The 18145-nt window shown below is 44.2% G+C and overlaps 1 protein-coding gene across 2 annotated transcripts in view; it reads left to right on the top strand.

Annotated features, from left to right (window-relative positions):
* Positions 1-18145, top strand: part of igsf21a (immunoglobin superfamily, member 21a) — a 172640-nt gene that overhangs the window by 40992 nt on the left and 113503 nt on the right. For both annotated transcript variants that reach the window (XM_068595861.1, XM_068595860.1), the window contains exon 2: positions 11822-11934. In XM_068595861.1, the coding sequence (XP_068451962.1) occupies positions 11822-11934 (113 nt within the window). The remainder of the gene's footprint in view (positions 1-11821; positions 11935-18145) is intronic.

Genomic DNA, 18145 nt, shown 5'->3' with positions numbered 1-18145 from the left:
CCATTGTCTGATCTGAAGAAGGGAAACAAACATGGCCGTGAGCAGAGAAAAGAAAGAGGAGACAACAGACTCCTGTTAATAGAAATACACAGGACCAGAAACAAGCCGAGCCACCGGCACGCCGGCTTGTGTTTGTCAGTGTCCTCGTGGAGGTCACCGCTCCTCCTGCTCCTCTTCTGGAGCATCAAGCGGCTCCTCGCTTTGTCTCAACGCTAAACGCTGTTGGAGCTAAAGCGCCGCCTTCGGGAGGTCGTGTGTTCTGAAGCGGTCGCTTCAAAGCCGAGGAGAACGAGAGCAAACGAGAGCAAAGACGTTGTGAATACTCACCGAGACGACAGGAAGCGGCCTTCCTCCTGACTGCGGCGATCCTGCGATGATGAATGGACTGTTGAACCCTGGCGGTCATTATTGTGTTACTCAGCAGGTGTTGTGGGTCTGTGGGACCCGCTGTAACACAAACAATCTCATGTTTAAATACTGAACAGATGTTTTCTTCATCTTAATGAGAAGCAATAAAAACAGCAGCTATGGCGAGTTAGCTCGCTAACCCGGCAGCTCGTTTTTTAACCTACACCCGGTGACATCTTATTCCTTGTTTTTTTTGTGTTTATTTATTCCCAAGTAATGGGAAAATACAAACAAATTGATTTTGGAGATTGTTTTTTTTTTTTACAGGAACTGAAGTGTTTAATGTTTTATTTTAAAATGAACACACATCATCTTGTTTTTTTGAATATGTAAATTGTGATATTTTTGTGGCAATTTAGCCGAGTTGGTTAACAATTAGAGTAAGAGGCCACAGAATGCATTAAGCCAGTGGATGTCCTCACAAAGATGGAAGAACACGGTTATGTGTGAGCTACAAATTGGACTGTGACTCCCGCTTCGGCTCTAAATGTGTTTACTTCATGTAAAAGTCCCAAATTCTTTGAGCCAGAGGCTTCTATGGAAACAGGAATAAAGAATAATGAATAGAATCATAAAATCCTTTTTGGAAAATGACTTTTCCTCGAGGGGCTGCGGCGGCAGCGGGAACATATTGTGCGTTTCGACTGCAGGTGTCCACTTAAGTTTTCAGGCAAAAAAAACAAAAAACAAAACACTTGTGAGCGGAGCCGACACTTTGGCCACGCTTCACTTCACGCTTCACTTCACGCTTCACTTCACGCTTCACTTCACGCTTCACTTCCTGTCTGCAGCTGATTCACTGACTCTGCAGATAGAACGTGTCCTTCATGCTCTCGTGTTGTTCTCCGTGATTCAAGGAACCGCTTCTGCATGAATGTTTCATTTTCCACTTACTGCGAGTTTGTTTACATCCAGTGAAATTCACACGGCACCGAGTGAGTCCGTCCCTGCAGACTTGTGACGGGTTCATTTCTGCGATACAAAGTATTTTCATGCACAAACAAGTGCATCGTGGGCTAATGAAACAGCCGCATTCACCTCATTACCTCCTGTATCTGCACACTCGGCCCGCTGACAGTTCCTCGGCGCGTCGCCTGCGGCGGCGAGCCAGAGGCTGTTTGCTCGCCGTCCATCCAGGAAGTCCTCCGCTGGAGGTTCAGGCTGCTCTTCAAACAAAGCGCTCGCCCACGCCGCGCCGTGGAGCAGCGCCAGATGCTGGAGTCCACTGGCGTCGGGATGGGCAGTGAAATCCTGCTTCACCATCACATCTCTGGTGTCTCCGTCAAACGTTATATAAAACTCTTTTCTCATCATGGCCGAACACATTTTCATGGCCGCAGCGAATATTATATTCCTCTTACTCGTGAGGTGTCTGAGTTCTCGAGCGCAGACGTTTTGTGGAGGAAAGCGGCGGCGGAGCGGCCGCCCTCCCTCAGCAGAAGCTGCTTGATTTCTCCCTCAATTACTGAGATTGGCAGCCAAAGAACAATGATAACAGATCATATCCAGCTGCAATAATGAAGCCAGGCGGCGGATGGATCTATATTTAGCTGGCAAGAAAGATGCAGGTTTGCAATATCCTCTCAACTAAAAAGTGCATCTTATTCTCCTGACATGCCATAACTTTAGCTTTATTCTCATGAAGTTTACCGGATGTGTCATGATAATGAATGCTACCGGGGGAGAAGGCTGTTGAGTCAGACCTCGGCGTCGTTGGGTTTGTGTGCACTGAAAGCGCGTTGTGAGGGTCCCCTGAACAAATATAATTGATGTTTTGTGTTTCTTTCATGCCCGCAGTTTGTTGATGATTCTGCATTTGTCAGATCTCATTATTCAACATGTAGATTTCTTTCAGTCGGTGAGTCATGAACGCTTTTTTCTCTTTTATAATTTTCTCTTTCCGTCCACAGCTCTAGAGATCAAACCTGTAACCCAACGAGTGTTATATTTTAATACCTTTGCTGGAATCCCACAGCCACAAAGTGACCTTTTTACATCCTGTCACATCATCAGAAAAGCCTGTTTTACATGAGCCCTTCCTCAGTGATGAAGTGCATCGGCCTCCCAAACACAGGAATGTGTATCAACAGATGCATGCTGGATTGTATCGGGCATTGTGAGTCTCCAGAGGGAACACAGGAGCTAATGGGGCGTTTATCCCTGTACATACACATTCCCAGTCGGCTAATCTCCACCAGACTTGGCCGTGTGTGCCGTTGTTTCCTGATGGCGTGGCCGTGGAAGGTCTGGCGGTCCAGCTCCCTGGAGCCCTCGCTCGCTCCGGCAGCGGTCGTCCTCTGTCTTCACGGCTGCAGCCGTATGCGTTCAACTCAGACTTTGTGTCTCCCAGAAGCGGAGCGCTTGTTTCCCTGCTGGCGTGTATTTTTTAATTAGATGTCTGTTCTTTAACAGGACGCGCGGCGCTGAGGGTCCACTAAACGAATAGCTTCTCATCAACTCAAGAAAAAGAGAGAATTCTAGTTTTGTGGCAGAGGAACATAACACAGGGAGGAAGAGGAGAGAGGGATTCATAGCTTTCTCGTCATCGAACCGCGACAACGACATGAAGCCGCTGCAGCCGAGCATCTCCATGCGAGGAGGCCGGCTGCAGATCTTTCCCCCGATGACGTGATGATTCCAGACGCCTCGGGTCCTTCAGAGTGAGCGCCGCTGATCGGGTTCCTGTGATTGCTGTCCACCATCGCTGGCTTGTGAGAGGCCGGCGGATTACAACGGACGGAGCTGACACACTTGAAGCTGAAGCATGTCATTAAACAGTAAATCACTCTGATTGGAAAACGCACCCGGCTCGCTGTTGACAAAAGAAGACCTTCTCCACTGCAGCCGAGTGTGTTCCTGCACGCAATAAATCAACAAGGAGCCGTCGGCGTCCTCCACGCGACGCTTCCACAGCTTCGGTCTGGACTCAGCGGCCGGAGGTGTGTTGACTTTGTTGATCGTGCAGCGTTGGTTCATCCGGAGTGATGCCGGGCGTCTGGAGGAGAAGAAACAGCGAGAGTTCAGATCTTTGCTTCTTGTGTCTCCGATAACAAAGTGTTTTAATGTTGGATCGAGTCAATGAAGCTAGAATTCCTCCTCTGCGCGTCAGACGGGTTGTATAGAAGCTCTGGTTTCTACGACGCTTCCTCTGAACCAGAAACCTTCAGTCCGCTGTGTGTTTCGCTGGTTTACCGTTAGCTAGTAGCTGTTAGCCCCGTTAGCTCTGCTAGCCAAACGTCCGCGTTTGGCTCCGTTTGTCATTTGACGCTTTGGAACTCGACAGAAACAGAATGAAACGCTGTCGGTTCAAACAATCACTGAAAGATATTCATGACGAACGGAGCGAGATGTGGAATATGCTCCAGACACCAGTTGCTCTCTTCTCCTGCCGACGTTCTTCAAAGGCAAACCATTAAATTAGCAAAATAAAATGACAGAAATTACTCTGTGAATCAGACAAAAACCACAGCAGAGATACGACGAGTGGCCGCCAGCAAATAACTACTAGTGAGAATAACTATAACTAGTAGGAATAACTATAACTAGTAGGAATAACTACAACTAGTAAGAATAACTACAACTAGTAGGAATAACTACAACTAGTAGGAATAACCACAACTAGTAGGAATAACTATAACTAGTAGGAATAACCACAACTAGTAAAAATAACTATGACTAGTAGGAATAACTATAACTAGTAGGAATAACTACAACTAGTAGGAATAACTATAACTAGTAGGAATAACTACAACTAGTAAGAATAACTATAACTAGTAAGAATAACTACAACTAGTAAGAATAACTACAACTAGTAAGAATAACTGTAACTAGTAGGAATAACTATAACTAGTAGGAATAACTACAACTAGTAAAGCTTCACCTCCAGGCACGAAGACGAGCTCAGTTGTAGTCAGCGCGTGATTATGATGACGTGATTATGATGACGTGATTATGATGACGTGATTATGATGACGTGATTATGATGACGTGATCATGATGACGTGATCATGATGACGTGATTATGATGACGTGATTATGATGACGTGATTATGATGACGTGATTATGATGACGTGATCATGATGACGTGATCATGATGACGTGATTATGATGACGTGATTATGAGTTATATTAGAACTGAAGCTTTAATCCAGCACTGCACCTGTAGTTAAATGAGGGATCCACCTGCATTGTTCACACTATATAGGAGTATATTCCTCCTTTGGAGTCATTTACTGGATGATTTTATTCACAGTACCAGAAACAATCCAATGGACGTTACAAGGAAATGTCACTTTCTTTACAACTGCACGGAGCTCAGTTCTGCTTCCATGACGTTTGTGGGACGCGATGCAGCAACACCGGTGCAAACTGCTTCACCACAGAGACCAGTGAGGCAACACGGGCTGCGACGACCAGAGAGGCCACGCAGCGACGAGGCAACGAAGAAGGAAACCATGAAGGAAACGAAGAAGGAAACCATGAAGGAAACCATGAAGGAAACGAAGAAGGAAACCATGAAGGAAACCATGAAGGAAACGAAGAAGGAAACCATGAAGGAAACCATGAAGGAAACGAAGAAGGAAACCATGAAGGAAACGAAGAAGGAAACCATGAAGGAAACCATGAAGGAAACGAAGAAGGAAACCATGAAGGAAACCATGAAGGAAACGAAGAAGGAAACCATGAAGGAAACCATGAAGGAAACCATGAAGGAAACCATGAAGGAAACGAAGAAGGAAACCATGAAGGAAACCATGAAGGAAACCATGAAGGAAACGAAGGGAAAAGAACAAGAACATGGCCGACGGTTGAAGACAGAGACGGATTTATTGTGTTTTACAAACAGACACATGAACGTACAGACGTCGGACGCGTTTCATCCTCCAGTCGGTCGACTTCCAGCGTCACGATCGTCACGATGAGACGCGTTCAGCGACGCGCTGGCGGCACCGCGCCGCTGCTCGCGCTCTTTAACCGTTTATTAACTGGCTGGAAACGTACATCAAGAATTTCCAGAGTGACTTTTTGACTCCAATTATCCTTATTAAGCTGTATTTGCGTTTGAAGACATAAAAGGACGAGGCGGTGGAGGTACTTCTGTGATAGCAGAGCTTTAATGGCCACTAAGTTCCTCACTTAGTGAATATTTCTTATTAAGAATAATGTGAATGATGTATAATTTGTGCCATTTACATAATCTATACCCTGTTTGCCTTTAGGCTCCAGAACATTTCTCAGGGAGGGAGGAGGGTGTCGACCGCAGGAACATTGACTGAATGCAAAGATTACAAACGTCGAGGTTATTGCTGCTGGAACATGGAGAGCATTAATATGTCGGCTCTCCTCCCCGTCCCTTTAATAGCTCGCCGCTCGCTCGCCTGCGAATCCGTCAGCTGGCTGCAGCGGTGCAGGTGTTAGCAGAATGTATTGATCCCGCACGTGTCCGCTCCGCTGGAGCTGTAGTGGACACGTGTGTTTACGAGGCACATTGCATGTTTTTAATTACAGAAGTTGTACACAGCGCTGCCCGCAGGATGCGTCTCGCTGGAAGACTGAAGGACTTCCTCTTCCTCTTCACCGGAGCGTCTCGGTTGGCGGCGGTACCTTCATGCGGCGTCCGTGCGCTCGGTTACTCGCTCAGTATATCACCTTTTCTCTTAACCGAGGGTGTGTTGTAATAAAACGAATGCGTTGGAGACACATCAGCTGTTTGCTCGTACCGCTCAGAGGCCCAGCTGAGGAAGAGGAAGACGCCGCCATCCATTCTTCCCTCATACATTGGGCTTGGCGCTGACATCGCAGCTGAAGGTAGGCCGCGGCCATAAATCACAGGAGCACAATAACACGGCGCATTTTGGGCCGGTCCATCACTGGCTGTGTTGTGTTTTCTCATTGCATTTTGGCAAATTGCTGTTATTAATGGGAGAAAGCATAGTTTGCAGCCCTCATTAGATGCTGTTCCAACAGCGCCGCTGATGGATTAAGACAAGCCGGAGGCCTCGTCGTCTGCAACCGGCTAATACGAGCCAATTAAATGCCGTGCACTCTCTGGCCACTCGGCACTCGCTTATGTGCTCACACCACGACGTGGAAGTGCGCGGCTTCACGGGCCAAACGGATTGATTTTCCATGTGCTTACCCTCCGTGATCATAAATGATGTCCTTTTTAAAAGCAGTTGGTTTCTCTCCGAGGAGGATGAACATTTTTTTTCCTTTGATCACAGAAGTTGCAAATCTTCATGCACATTTTTCTGCTTCTTCTTCTTAATCTCTCCCTCTCAGTAATTGAAGCTATTTGTGACACCAGCTGTTGGTTGCAGCCGCGACGCGAGCGTCTCCCACTGTGTTTGGGAGTGTTGGATTTCCAGGCAGAGCGTTTGAAGAAGCTTCGGGGTCGCCGGCTGCGAGCGCTGTAGAAATAAAGCTGGCGCTTCCCTTTGCAGCGCGGGGCTCGCACCGGAGCGGAGGATCGATATTGTGCCGCGTTAGCATGAAAACAGAGTGCAGGTCTCAACTGTCTGTTGGATTTAAGCTCCGCTAAACAGAAGGTGCTCACGGAGCCAGACTTCACTTGTTGGAGCTTACTGGATGGATCCAGCCTGGCACTTAAGTCATATTCCCTCAAAGTGTTGTCGCGTTGGAAGAATATACACATTCTTTATTTTAGAAACACTTTACAGATTGTTCTTTTCGTCCATTTCAAGCAGAAAACCCATCAGATTGCTGCATGAAGGAACAGAAATGTGGCTTTTTCCCTCATTTTCATCCTGGTTTAAATCAGTCTGAATCAAAGCAACGTGTTGGGATCGATGACGACGGAGGACTCGTGCTGTGACATTTACATTTCATTGAGCGGCGGCGGCGCTGTTGGTGAAACTAATAACCTGCCATATTGTTTTACCGCCTGCACACATTAAATGCAGATTTTCTTCAGGATTGTGAGTTGCTAAAGGGCTGAATGTGTCCGCTCGGAGCCGGCGCTCCTCTGGCCGTCTGAATGATCACGAGTGTTGAGATCATCTGTTGACAGACGTAAACACTCGCAGAGTGTAACACTGGTGGGTCTAACGGCGGCCCACATTAGCCCGTTTATTTTATTTATTTCATTCTCACAAGGGCGTCAGGCAGAAGAAGAGATATTGCTTGTTGGAACACGTTCAACAGGGAATTGGCAAATAAAGTGCGGCTAATTTATGAAGTCGTGTGGTTGGCATTCGATGGAAATGGAACGGAGGCCTCGGGTCCTGATGCCTTCAGCCCGCAAACTGCTCCAGTTTCTGGTGGGATTAGTTGAAATGTGAACTTGCCTGGCATGAGTGCATAACCCGTGTAATTTGCTCTTTTAAAAATTCCTCATCCCTCCCTCCACGCTCCGCAGCGTTTGTGTGTCGTTGGCCGTGCTGTCGTTCCTCTGAGCCACGCAGTCAATGAATTGTTCACAATTAATCCCCACAAACACACAACAGGACCTCCATGCAGCTGCTTGCATGTGTCAGTATGTTTAAGAGCAACAATATGCACTATTATGCTCACAGAGGACTCCAGCCCTGAATATTGTGCAACCTGTACAGCAGAGTTTAACCTTCAGCAGACACACGGTGGTCTCTTCAACCCTGTATTAAACAGAGGCGGTCGGCTTTTCCTTTTTTTAAACTTGTAAAATGCATTCCCTTCCTCCTCTGCACCTCTCTGGAAAACTCACACGGAGACGTCTGCGAGGCCGAGCTGCTCCTCTTGTGGGTTCGTCGTAAGTGGTTTGGATTTTCTCTAAGAGCATCAGCTCTGTGTTAATGACATGCAGTCGCTGGAAAGGTTTATTCATTCAATTTGACTCTAGAGAGCAGATCTCTTCAGCCTGCTGATTAAATTAAGATTCTTTAATATGCATATCTAGGTGCGCTGACACGAGAGACATTCTGATCTAAGTCTACTAAGCCAGATACCAAAAACTATGTGCGTCAAAGGCAAGTGACTCTGGCTTTCTGCAGCGTCATGCTTTCCTCTTCCAGTCGGGTTCTGATTATTCCCTTCGGCTCGGCCTGAGCTCGGCCTGAGAGGTGTGTGTGCCCAACAGATCCTACACAAGGTTACTTACAAAGACAACACAGATGCTGACACAAACGATCCCCAAGATGAGGAAAAATATTGTTTTTGTTGATACATGAGTTTCAGGTTTGAATGAAAATCTTCAAAATTACCACTTCAACAAACTATATACAGTAAATAGCAGCATTTCTATTCATTAAAATAAAGCTTCAAATTATTGGGTTACGGACACAGTTCATTATATTGATGACCCTTAATACAAAGAAGGAGTGGTTTGTCCCTCACAGGGACCCTTACTACTGAACATGGACCAAAGAAGGAGTGGTTTGTCCCTCACAGGGACCCTTACTACTGAACATGGACCAAAGAAGGAGTGGTTTGTCCCTCACAGGGACCCTTACTACTGAACATGGACCAAAGAAGGAGTGGTTTGTCCCTCACAGGGACCCTTACTACTGAACATGGACCAAAGAAGGAGTGGTTTGTCCCTCACAGGGACCCTTACTACTGAACATGGACCAAAGAAGGAGTGGTTTGTCCCTCACAGGGACCCTTACTACTGAACATGGACCAAAGAAGGAGTGGTTTGTCCCTCACAGGGACCCTTACTACTGAACATGGACCAAAGAAGGAGTGGTTTGTCCCTCACAGGGACCCTTACTACTGAACATGGACCAAAGAAGGAGTGGTTTGTCCCTCACAGGGACCCTTACTACTGAACATGGACCAAAGAAGGAGTGGTTTGTCCCTCACAGGGACCCTTACTACTGAACACACTGTTCATGTTGTTCCCTGATAAAAGACAAATGTTAAAATACAACAAATATTACATTTCCGACACATGCTAATGTATATAGTTATTCTCCCATGCTGTTAAAGAGACACATGTATCTGGATTAAAGAGAACCAATGAGGCCAGTGGATGCCCACGCTTTATGAATTACATCTAATGATCTTTCCATGACAGCAATATCTCTAAAATGATTCAACCGTTATGTTATGGATGGAGGCTCAGGGGAGAACGCTGGATGTGTAATCGTCATCTGAGCGGCAGTTAAAACCAACACATGTCGTCGTCCTTAAGGGTTTAACCAGGAGCCTCTTTCAGTCAAGCTGAAGCGGGTTGTTGAGAGAGCCGTGCATAGTTCTGAATGATCACGCAATGCCGTGTAATGGCTCTCTTTGCACCTTCTTAAATATGATTTAAACGCAGATGATTGTGGGAATCCTTAGTTTACCTTGTGCAGTGTTTTAAAATCCATCACCGTAAACGACCGCAGCTCATTATGCAGCCGGTCCTGGAGAGGACAACAATGCACTTTACACCAGCTAATAAGTGATAATATAAAGTATGTTGTTAGTCACGCATGACTCCACACGGACAGTAACAACATAACGTGTTGCTTTAAATGGAAGTAGCTGGTTTAATGCAACGTGTTCCACATTTAGAGAGAAACTTGCTCAACGGCGTTTGATTGACAGCTCAGCCGGTGGTTTGAAGCCGCAGCTTTGTTCCGTCGCTGGAGTCAGAACCGCACTGCTCCTCCTCTTCATCGCTCGTCGTCCTGCTCCTCCTCTTCATCGCTCGCTGTCCTGCTCCTCCTCTTCATCGCTCGCTGTCCTGCTCCTCCTCTTCATCGCTCGTCGTCCTGCTCCTCCTCTTCATCGCTCGTCGTCCTGCTCCTCCTCTTCATCGCTCGCTGTCCTGCTCCTCCTCTTCATCGCTCGTCGTCCTGCTCCTCCTCTTCATCGCTCGTCGTCCTGCTCCTCCTCTTCATCGTTCGCCTCTCCGATGCCCTCGTGGTGCTTTATGTTCTTTCACCAACACAATTATTGGTCACGAGGTCCTTTTTGTTACGCTGCTTTGTATTTTTACGGCGATATCCATCTGTTTTACAAGATCTCATGCCCTCATTAAATCCTGCGTGTGCTGACGGAGCGGCGCTGTTGGGCAGAAGGCCGTCAGGAAGTCGGCCCACGCAGCATCGCAGGCTTTCTGCTCGCCGGCGAGCAGGAAAAGGTGCCCTTTTGAGATAGATGGAAGAAATGATGCATTTTTGGCAATACATTGAGCTTCCCTCAGTTAGTGTACAGCAGAGCTTCAGTTTGACTGGTTTTATTCTCTGATTTTGTAAAGACATTATGGAAAATCAATGACCTTTTGAAATACATTTTCATGTCAGACTTTTTGTTTCTCACATTTCTCATTATTTCTTTTAATTTATTATGAAAGAAACGATCTTTTCAACGACGGTTAGAGTGGATGCCGCTCTCTCGGATGTGTATTGATCGTTCGCGTTCATTCGAGGCCAAACAACTTCAGAAAAATACAACTTGTGAAAACGCTAAAACAGCACATGCCGGGTGAATTATATGGAAATCATTGAAGGAGCTGCAATGTTTTACATACGATTATATATATTATACATACGATTATGCAGATTCACACAGTCGTCTGTTTCAAACCTGTTAAACTGTGGAACCAATGTTGTCTCCTTTTCCCTGTTTGAGTCGCCAAATTAATTCCAATCCTTGTGTTTATTGTATGTATTTGTTCAAAGTCTTGAAAAAAATGTATATCTGCAAAAAAAAAAAAAAAAAACTTTTAAAAGATATTTTGATGGTAACTATGAACATCCAGCATGATATGAGCCAGATTCCCCAAAAAGCCTCCTGGAGCGTCAATAAGACCTTTATGGAAAGATTAGGACCTAAAGAATCAGAACCTGATGCAACAATCACAATAAAACAAAGTCTTGTCCTGTTAGGAAGGAGTTTCAGTCAAGAAACTGTGTCGTTATGTTCAAAAATGAGGTATTTTATGCCAAAAGATTGTCTGAATGGGGCATGCTGGGACTTAAAATGGCCGCGGGAAGATTTTCGCACACAGTTTCTAAAAGGTTAAACTGAAATAAACAGAAATAGCCAGAAGAGCGTTCATAACGTACTGTGGTCAAGATGGAGATCAGAGGAAATGGATGCGCTGTGATTCTGGTTTTGTTTGTTTGAATCACAAAACCAGGATGAAGACATTATGAAAAGTGAACGCTCTGAGCCCCCGAAGTAACTCCAACTGAAGTGCTATTTACCAAGACACTTAACCCCATGTGGGACGGCGCTTGTTGTGTAATTGCATAAAGATGAAACATGGATTTATTCCAAAAGCGAAGGCGGACTCAGTCAGTCAATTTTGTGCTTTTAAAAAAAGAGATTCATCCTGTGTAAATCCATGCTTTATTGCTGTTGTCCAACATTTACCTTAGCAGGAAATAAAACTGAAAACATCATGTCTCTTGTTCAAGCAAAGTGTTTTTATCGTATATGACTGTACTAAAACTCCTTCCCACTGTTTCTTCCCACCCTCAGGATATCTGACAGTCACCATCGAGCCCCTGCCTCCTGTTGTTGTGGGAGAGACTGTTACTCTCAAGTGTAACTTCAAAACTGACGGAAGGCTTCGAGAGATCGTTTGGTACAGGGTGAGTAAACCCGTCTCTGCTTTCAACCGCCATTAAACACTCCGTTCTGTCTCCGGCATCCGAGGAGGTCAGTGCCAATCATCATATCGCAGGTTTACTGCCGGCTGCGGCGGGAAAACGTTGCGCGCTGTCAAACTGCAATTGTTAGGACACAAGCTATTATCCCGGGCCGGCTGCATGGGAGGCGTCGCTGGCTGTTGCTTGGGAATTTGATTTCTCAATCTGCTGGTCATCACCATCATGTCTTAATAGTTCACAGCTGGCGACTCAACTGTTATTAAAATCCCAGTTGGTGTACTACACTGCCTAAGTGCTGCCAATAACTAGATTGCTGTTGGAGGAGAGAGACAACAACAACAACACAAAAGCCCTTTTGTAGGTACAAGACGTGGTATTTTGGTCCTTAAAGCCAGCGTGTGTTTAAAGTTTTGTCTGAAAGTCGGGGTTTAGTAAAACACATCTGTGAAAAATGTGAACACACTGAAAAGAACTTGCATTGGAAAGCAGGTTTTATTGTCAAAAAAGACTTAGTGCGATACAGATTTGCTTTTCTTAAAGCGTTGACTCCAAGTTTCCGTGTGTGAAGTCGCTGGCGATGATTGGGTTTGTTTAAAGATGCTGCAGACAGACTGCAGAGCCTGAAACGTTAGCAACCGAGCCGACAGTACAGTGCTAACGCATCCTGTTTCCTGTTGTTCATGAAGCTTATGACATCATCAGCGGAGCAGTTGGTTAGCTTAAGCGCTGACTCAATAGCAGTTGGTTAGCTTAAGCTCTGACTCAATAGCAGTTGGTTAGCTTTAGCTCTGACTCAGTAGCAGTTGGTTAGCTTAAGCTCTGACTCAATAGCAGTTGGTTAGCTTTAGCGCTGACTCAATAGCAGTTGGTTAGCTTAAGCTCTGACTCAATAGCAGTTGGTTAGCTTTAGCTCTGACTCAATAGCAGTTGGTTAGCTTTAGCGCTGACTCAATAGTAGTTGGTTAGCTTTAGCTCTGACTCAGTAGCAGTTGGTTAGCTTAAGCTCTGACTCAATAGCAGTTGGTTAGCTTAAGCTCTGACTCAATAGCAGTTGGTTAGCTTAAGCTCTGACTCAATAGCAGTTGGTTAGCTTTAGCGCTGACTCAATAGCAGTCGGTTAGCTTTAGCGCTGACTCAATAGCGGTTGCTTAGCCCGTAGCATCTTTTCACTTTGTCCCGTTTCTTACTTCCAACTTCTGTTTCTGTACCTTCAAAATAAGAGTGCAGCCTGAAAAGCACGGATTGCACGAAGAGAACTTCAAAATAAAAGACGTTAAAAAATGGGAACAAAGTAGTACAAATACTTTGAACTCTCAGAGGTCCTTTAAGTTCAGAGACTTGTGGAAAGACTTGTGGAGTCTCTGACATGCAGACGTGGCTGAAGGCTCTGCTGATGAGCATGAACTACAACGCGTCGGTTTGATTTTCAGGAGCAGCGGCGGCTCAGAGAAGCTCTCCATCGACTTTACACATGCACAACAGTTTGCTTATCATGCTGAGTGCTATTCAGCCTTAACGCTGCTGTACATCTTTGTTTGTGTTGATATCTTTTGCTTTCCAACGTCTGGAAAATAATCCTGTTATCCCGATAAGAGGCTGTTGAGTTGACTTGAAGTGGAGGATCCAGCACGTCTCACCACTCTTTTGTCTCTTCTGCATCTTCCAGCAGTGGAAGTGCAATGATAGCAATATTGAAAATAATACTATTTGCGTGTACATCATTGTGAATATTAGTTTTTCAATATGTGGACTTATCATGTTCAATATCACTTATACATGTTATGTTTGCTGTTAATTTAATTGAGTTTCTATTCTATTTTGCAAAGACAAACAGTAAATATTATTGTTATGTATTTATTATTATTACTTTATGTGGCTATTTTATTCTTATGTTGTCATTTTTGAGCAACAGCTGGCATGCAATGTTCTAATCAACACACATGGAAAATGTAACGATGCTGGAGGGTATTTAATAAACATAAGACCTGGCAAAAAGACAAAATCAATTTCCACAATTCACTCTGTTGACCTGTAAAATATTCTGTTACCGCCTGAGTGAGCTTGTGTCAGCAGCGTCATCAGCTGATCGCACTCCTTCACTGCAAAAGTCAACAAAAAGTGAAAATATGGACAATTTAAACGCTGCATGTTTGAGCGTCTCGTGTCGGGTGAAACCAACTGCGACAGTGAAACTTCCCACCGGCCCGTTGCTGGTGTGCGATGCTTCCTGGTGAAGTGTGCGTCTTAATTGATAATGATTCAACCAGCGTTAGCTGCTCGTTAGCGTCGCTCACCTTGCTTCACCCTCCAGCGCCGTTCATTAAGCAGCAGTGATGCACAACGCCGTCTTCAGAGCAGCTTCCTTTTATTTTTCTTAAATAAAAAAACGCCGTCTCCGGACTCATCTTAGCGAATGTTGACCTTTCAAGGGAGGACGAAGAAGAGATTTATGGCACTTTACCCGTTCACCTCAGCGTCATACATCACTTTCATCGCTTTGACAATTCATTTAATCAAGCGGGGGATAGGAGAGAGTGTTGTTCTGCTCATATTGCATTTGGATTTGTCGGTGTGTATTGATAGCCGTAGTTTAAACAGCCGTGTGTGAGAATGAAGCCGCCCATATCAAGTGTTCTCGCGAGGAACGCGTGGAGGTTGTGCAGAGGAAACTCTCCGGTGGCCGCTGCTCAGCACAAACGTTGATAAATTATAAATCAATTACTCTCACTCGGCTGCCAAAGTTTCTTTAATCTCTGCCTTTTATTTGACTAAATAATGTTGACTTCTCATTTTACCCTCCTGTCTAAGTGGCTCCGGGGTTGAGACTCACCTGGGGAATCCTCGTAGCTCACGGAGGCCCGGCCAATCAGACGGCGGCTGGAGCAACTGAATATTTCAGCAGGCGCTCGTTTGTGCTGTAAAGATCCTGACATATTCTGTTTGAGGATATTTGAATGCGTAACGCAGCCAGACTGCAGTGAGAATTAGCACGTAGGATGTTCTCAAGATAAACCTCCTCTAAGAGAAGCTTTCAAGCTGCACTAACTCAAATTCTCAAGCATTGTGTTCACAAGCAGAGAGATAAAAGTAATGGCTTTGATACGCGCACTGTGCTTCTATTGTATTAAAGCTTTTTGCATATTCTTTTATTTTTTACTCAACTACAGCGTCGAGAGTGAAGGTGTGTGTAGCTCACAGTGTTCATTGAGAGTATTTTTCATACCTGACAATAATGGAAACGACGTCTATACAACTGAAGATTCTCCCATCATGCACCTGTCTACTTCACACTGGCCAACAAGCACTTTTTCCTCTCATTTAAAAAAGAAAGAAAGAAGAATAGTCTGCTTGAAAGCCACAAAACGCCCAAAACGAGTCACAGAGACGGTGAAACGAGACGTTGAAGCTGCTGCTGAGTTTAACACGGAAACAAACATATGAGCAAGGAAAGCAGCTTGAAACAGCTGGACCCTCTTTGAAAGTCAATACAATTCAACAAATAAGGAATGCCAATTATATGATAATCTGCAAGAGAAATAAAGAAAAACTGAATATTGCCCAAAAAAGCCTCCTGGAGCGTCAATAAGACCTTTATGGAAAGATTAGGACCTAAAGAATCAGAACCTGAAGCAACAATCACAATAAAACAAAGTCTTGTCCTGTTAGGAAGGAGCTTCAGTCAAGAAACTGTGTTGTTTGGTTCAAAAAGGGAAAAAATTAAGTATTTTCTGCCAAAAGATTGTCTGAATGGGGCATGCTGGGTATTAAAATGAGAGGCAGAGAATTTTCGCACGCAGTTTGCAAAAGGTTAAATTGCATAGATGGACATCAACAAACTATTGATTCACAGACAAACAAACGTGCTCTGTGTCGTACTATATTCTATGTTGTAGTATATTCTATGTTGTACTATATTCTATGTCGTAGTATATTCTATGGTGTAGTATATTCTATGGTGTACTATATTCTATGTCGTAGTATATTCTATGTCGTACTATATTCTATGTTGTAGTATATTCTATGTTGTAGTATATTCTATGTTGTACTATATTCTATGTCGTAGTATATTCTATGTCGTAGTATATTCTATGTCGTACTATATTCTATGTCGTACTATATTCTATGTCGTACTATATTCTATCTCGTAGTATATTCTATGTCGTACTATATTCTATGGTGTACTATATTCTATGTCGTAGTATATTCTATGGTGTACTATATTCATAGAGCATTAGATCCCTTGTTGCACTTCCTCTCCAACTTCATTGAACAAAAGCAGACAGACAGGAAGTGAGCGAGCGGTAATGGGCGTTATGTAACCTGCAGCTAATGCTTTTAGAGCAAGTAAAGGTAAGCTCTGGAGTGCCTGGCTGTTGTATTTCAGGCCACATGAAGGTTTGTATGAACGCCGACGGCTCCGGTTTAAACACTACGGATGTGTGCAGCCATCAAACTGTCCATTAAGCTTTAATAGCGCACCGAGTAGCGATGATGGATCCTTTGATCGGCCCGGAGCTTCTTGCCGTCCTGCTCGGGCGCCGTGGCTCAGTACTCGAGGACGAGTCCTCTAAAGACTCGAGCTGCTGCCACGCCGCGCACGCTTTATCAAGTCGTTCTAATGAGCACGCACACACGGGACGCCTCCCAGCGCCGCCCACTCCGGAGCTAGAGGCGTCCGTTAGCTCGCCTGTTGAAGCAGCTCTGCCGTTCCTCCTTCCCTCCCTCCTTCCTCCTTCCCTCCTTCCCTCCTTCTCTCGCTCCTTCCTTCCCTCCTTCCCTCCCTCGGCCCATTACGGAGCCGCTCCGTCCTCCAGACATAACTCTCTCTCGCCGACGCGAGGCTCGTCCGTGAGACACTTCCCTAATTTACCTCTGGCGCGTTCCTCTGGCGCTGCTCTCATCATTCAGCCCGTCCAGCAGCAGCCATTTCATTATGAGGATTCAAACACACCTAAATTTATAATCCTGCTCTCTGCTGGATTGAACATCCCTCACTCCCACCTTTACATGTACTTTGTGTGTACAACAAATATGTGTGATGTCCCAGAGGGATGTTGTGTCCATGATGACGACACAAACTGCTCTGCTGGGTTAAAGTGAGGGTTTGGGAATTCATCCTTTCGTTCAATACTCTTATGCCATTTATCTACGTTTTTACTTGAATTCTCATCACGATTGTCTTTAGTTGTGTTGTTTTTATTGCAGAGGAGCCGTTGAGCTATGGATGGTTTGTTAGTGGATGGTAATAACTGCGTCAACAGAAAGACTCCATAGGTGCACGTTTAGCATCTTTTCATATTGTCAGATGGTCATAAATGTTTTAAGATGCAACGCAAAGAAGCAAACACTGCGTTTGAGTCTAATTAGCTTGCAAAATAGCAGCAACATGAGCTCTCTGCCTGCTTTGAAACATCTTCAAACCAGCGATGTGATCCGTGAGCTGAATGTACCTGATACGACTCCAGTCGGGAAAGAAATAATGGTTATCTTGTCATTTGGGGCTTTTACTTTGAAGGATATGTGATGTTGGGTTTCCTCCTCTGTTGTGTTGGTATTTGTGTTACAGCAGTAAAGAAGTGCAGTACTTTACAAACTAAAAAGGACAATAACCAAAGAGTCTTAATCTCAATCATCAGCGTGATACTTTAGAAAGCTTCTCAAACTTTAATGAAACCATCTGCCCCCACAGATCATATGATATATTACATCATATGAGATATTAGATCATATGAGATATTAGATCATATGATATATTACATCATATGAGATATTACATCATATGAGATATTAGATCATATGAGATATTACATCATATGATATATTATATCATGTGAGATATTAGATTATATGAGATATTACATCATATGAGATATTAGATTATATGAGATATTACATCATGTGAGATATTACATCATGTGAGATATTACATCATGTGAGATATTACATCATATGAGATATTAGATCATATGATATATTATATCATGTGAGATATTAGATTATATGAGATATTATATCATATGAGATATTACATCATGTGATATATTACATTATATGAGATATTAGATCATATGAGATATTAGATTATATGAGATATTACATCATATGATATATTAGATTATATGAGATATTATATCATATGAGATATTACATCATGTGATATATTACATTATATGAGATATTAGATCATATGAGA

Source organism: Clinocottus analis, unplaced genomic scaffold (assembly GCF_023055335.1).
Source record: "Clinocottus analis isolate CAN_PGR_092001 unplaced genomic scaffold, fCliAna1.0.p SCAF_32, whole genome shotgun sequence".
NCBI classification, from domain to species: Eukaryota; Metazoa; Chordata; class Actinopteri; order Perciformes; family Cottidae; genus Clinocottus; species Clinocottus analis.
Note: the sequence above shows the minus strand (reverse complement) of the source record. Positions and strands in the feature narration are given on the sequence as shown.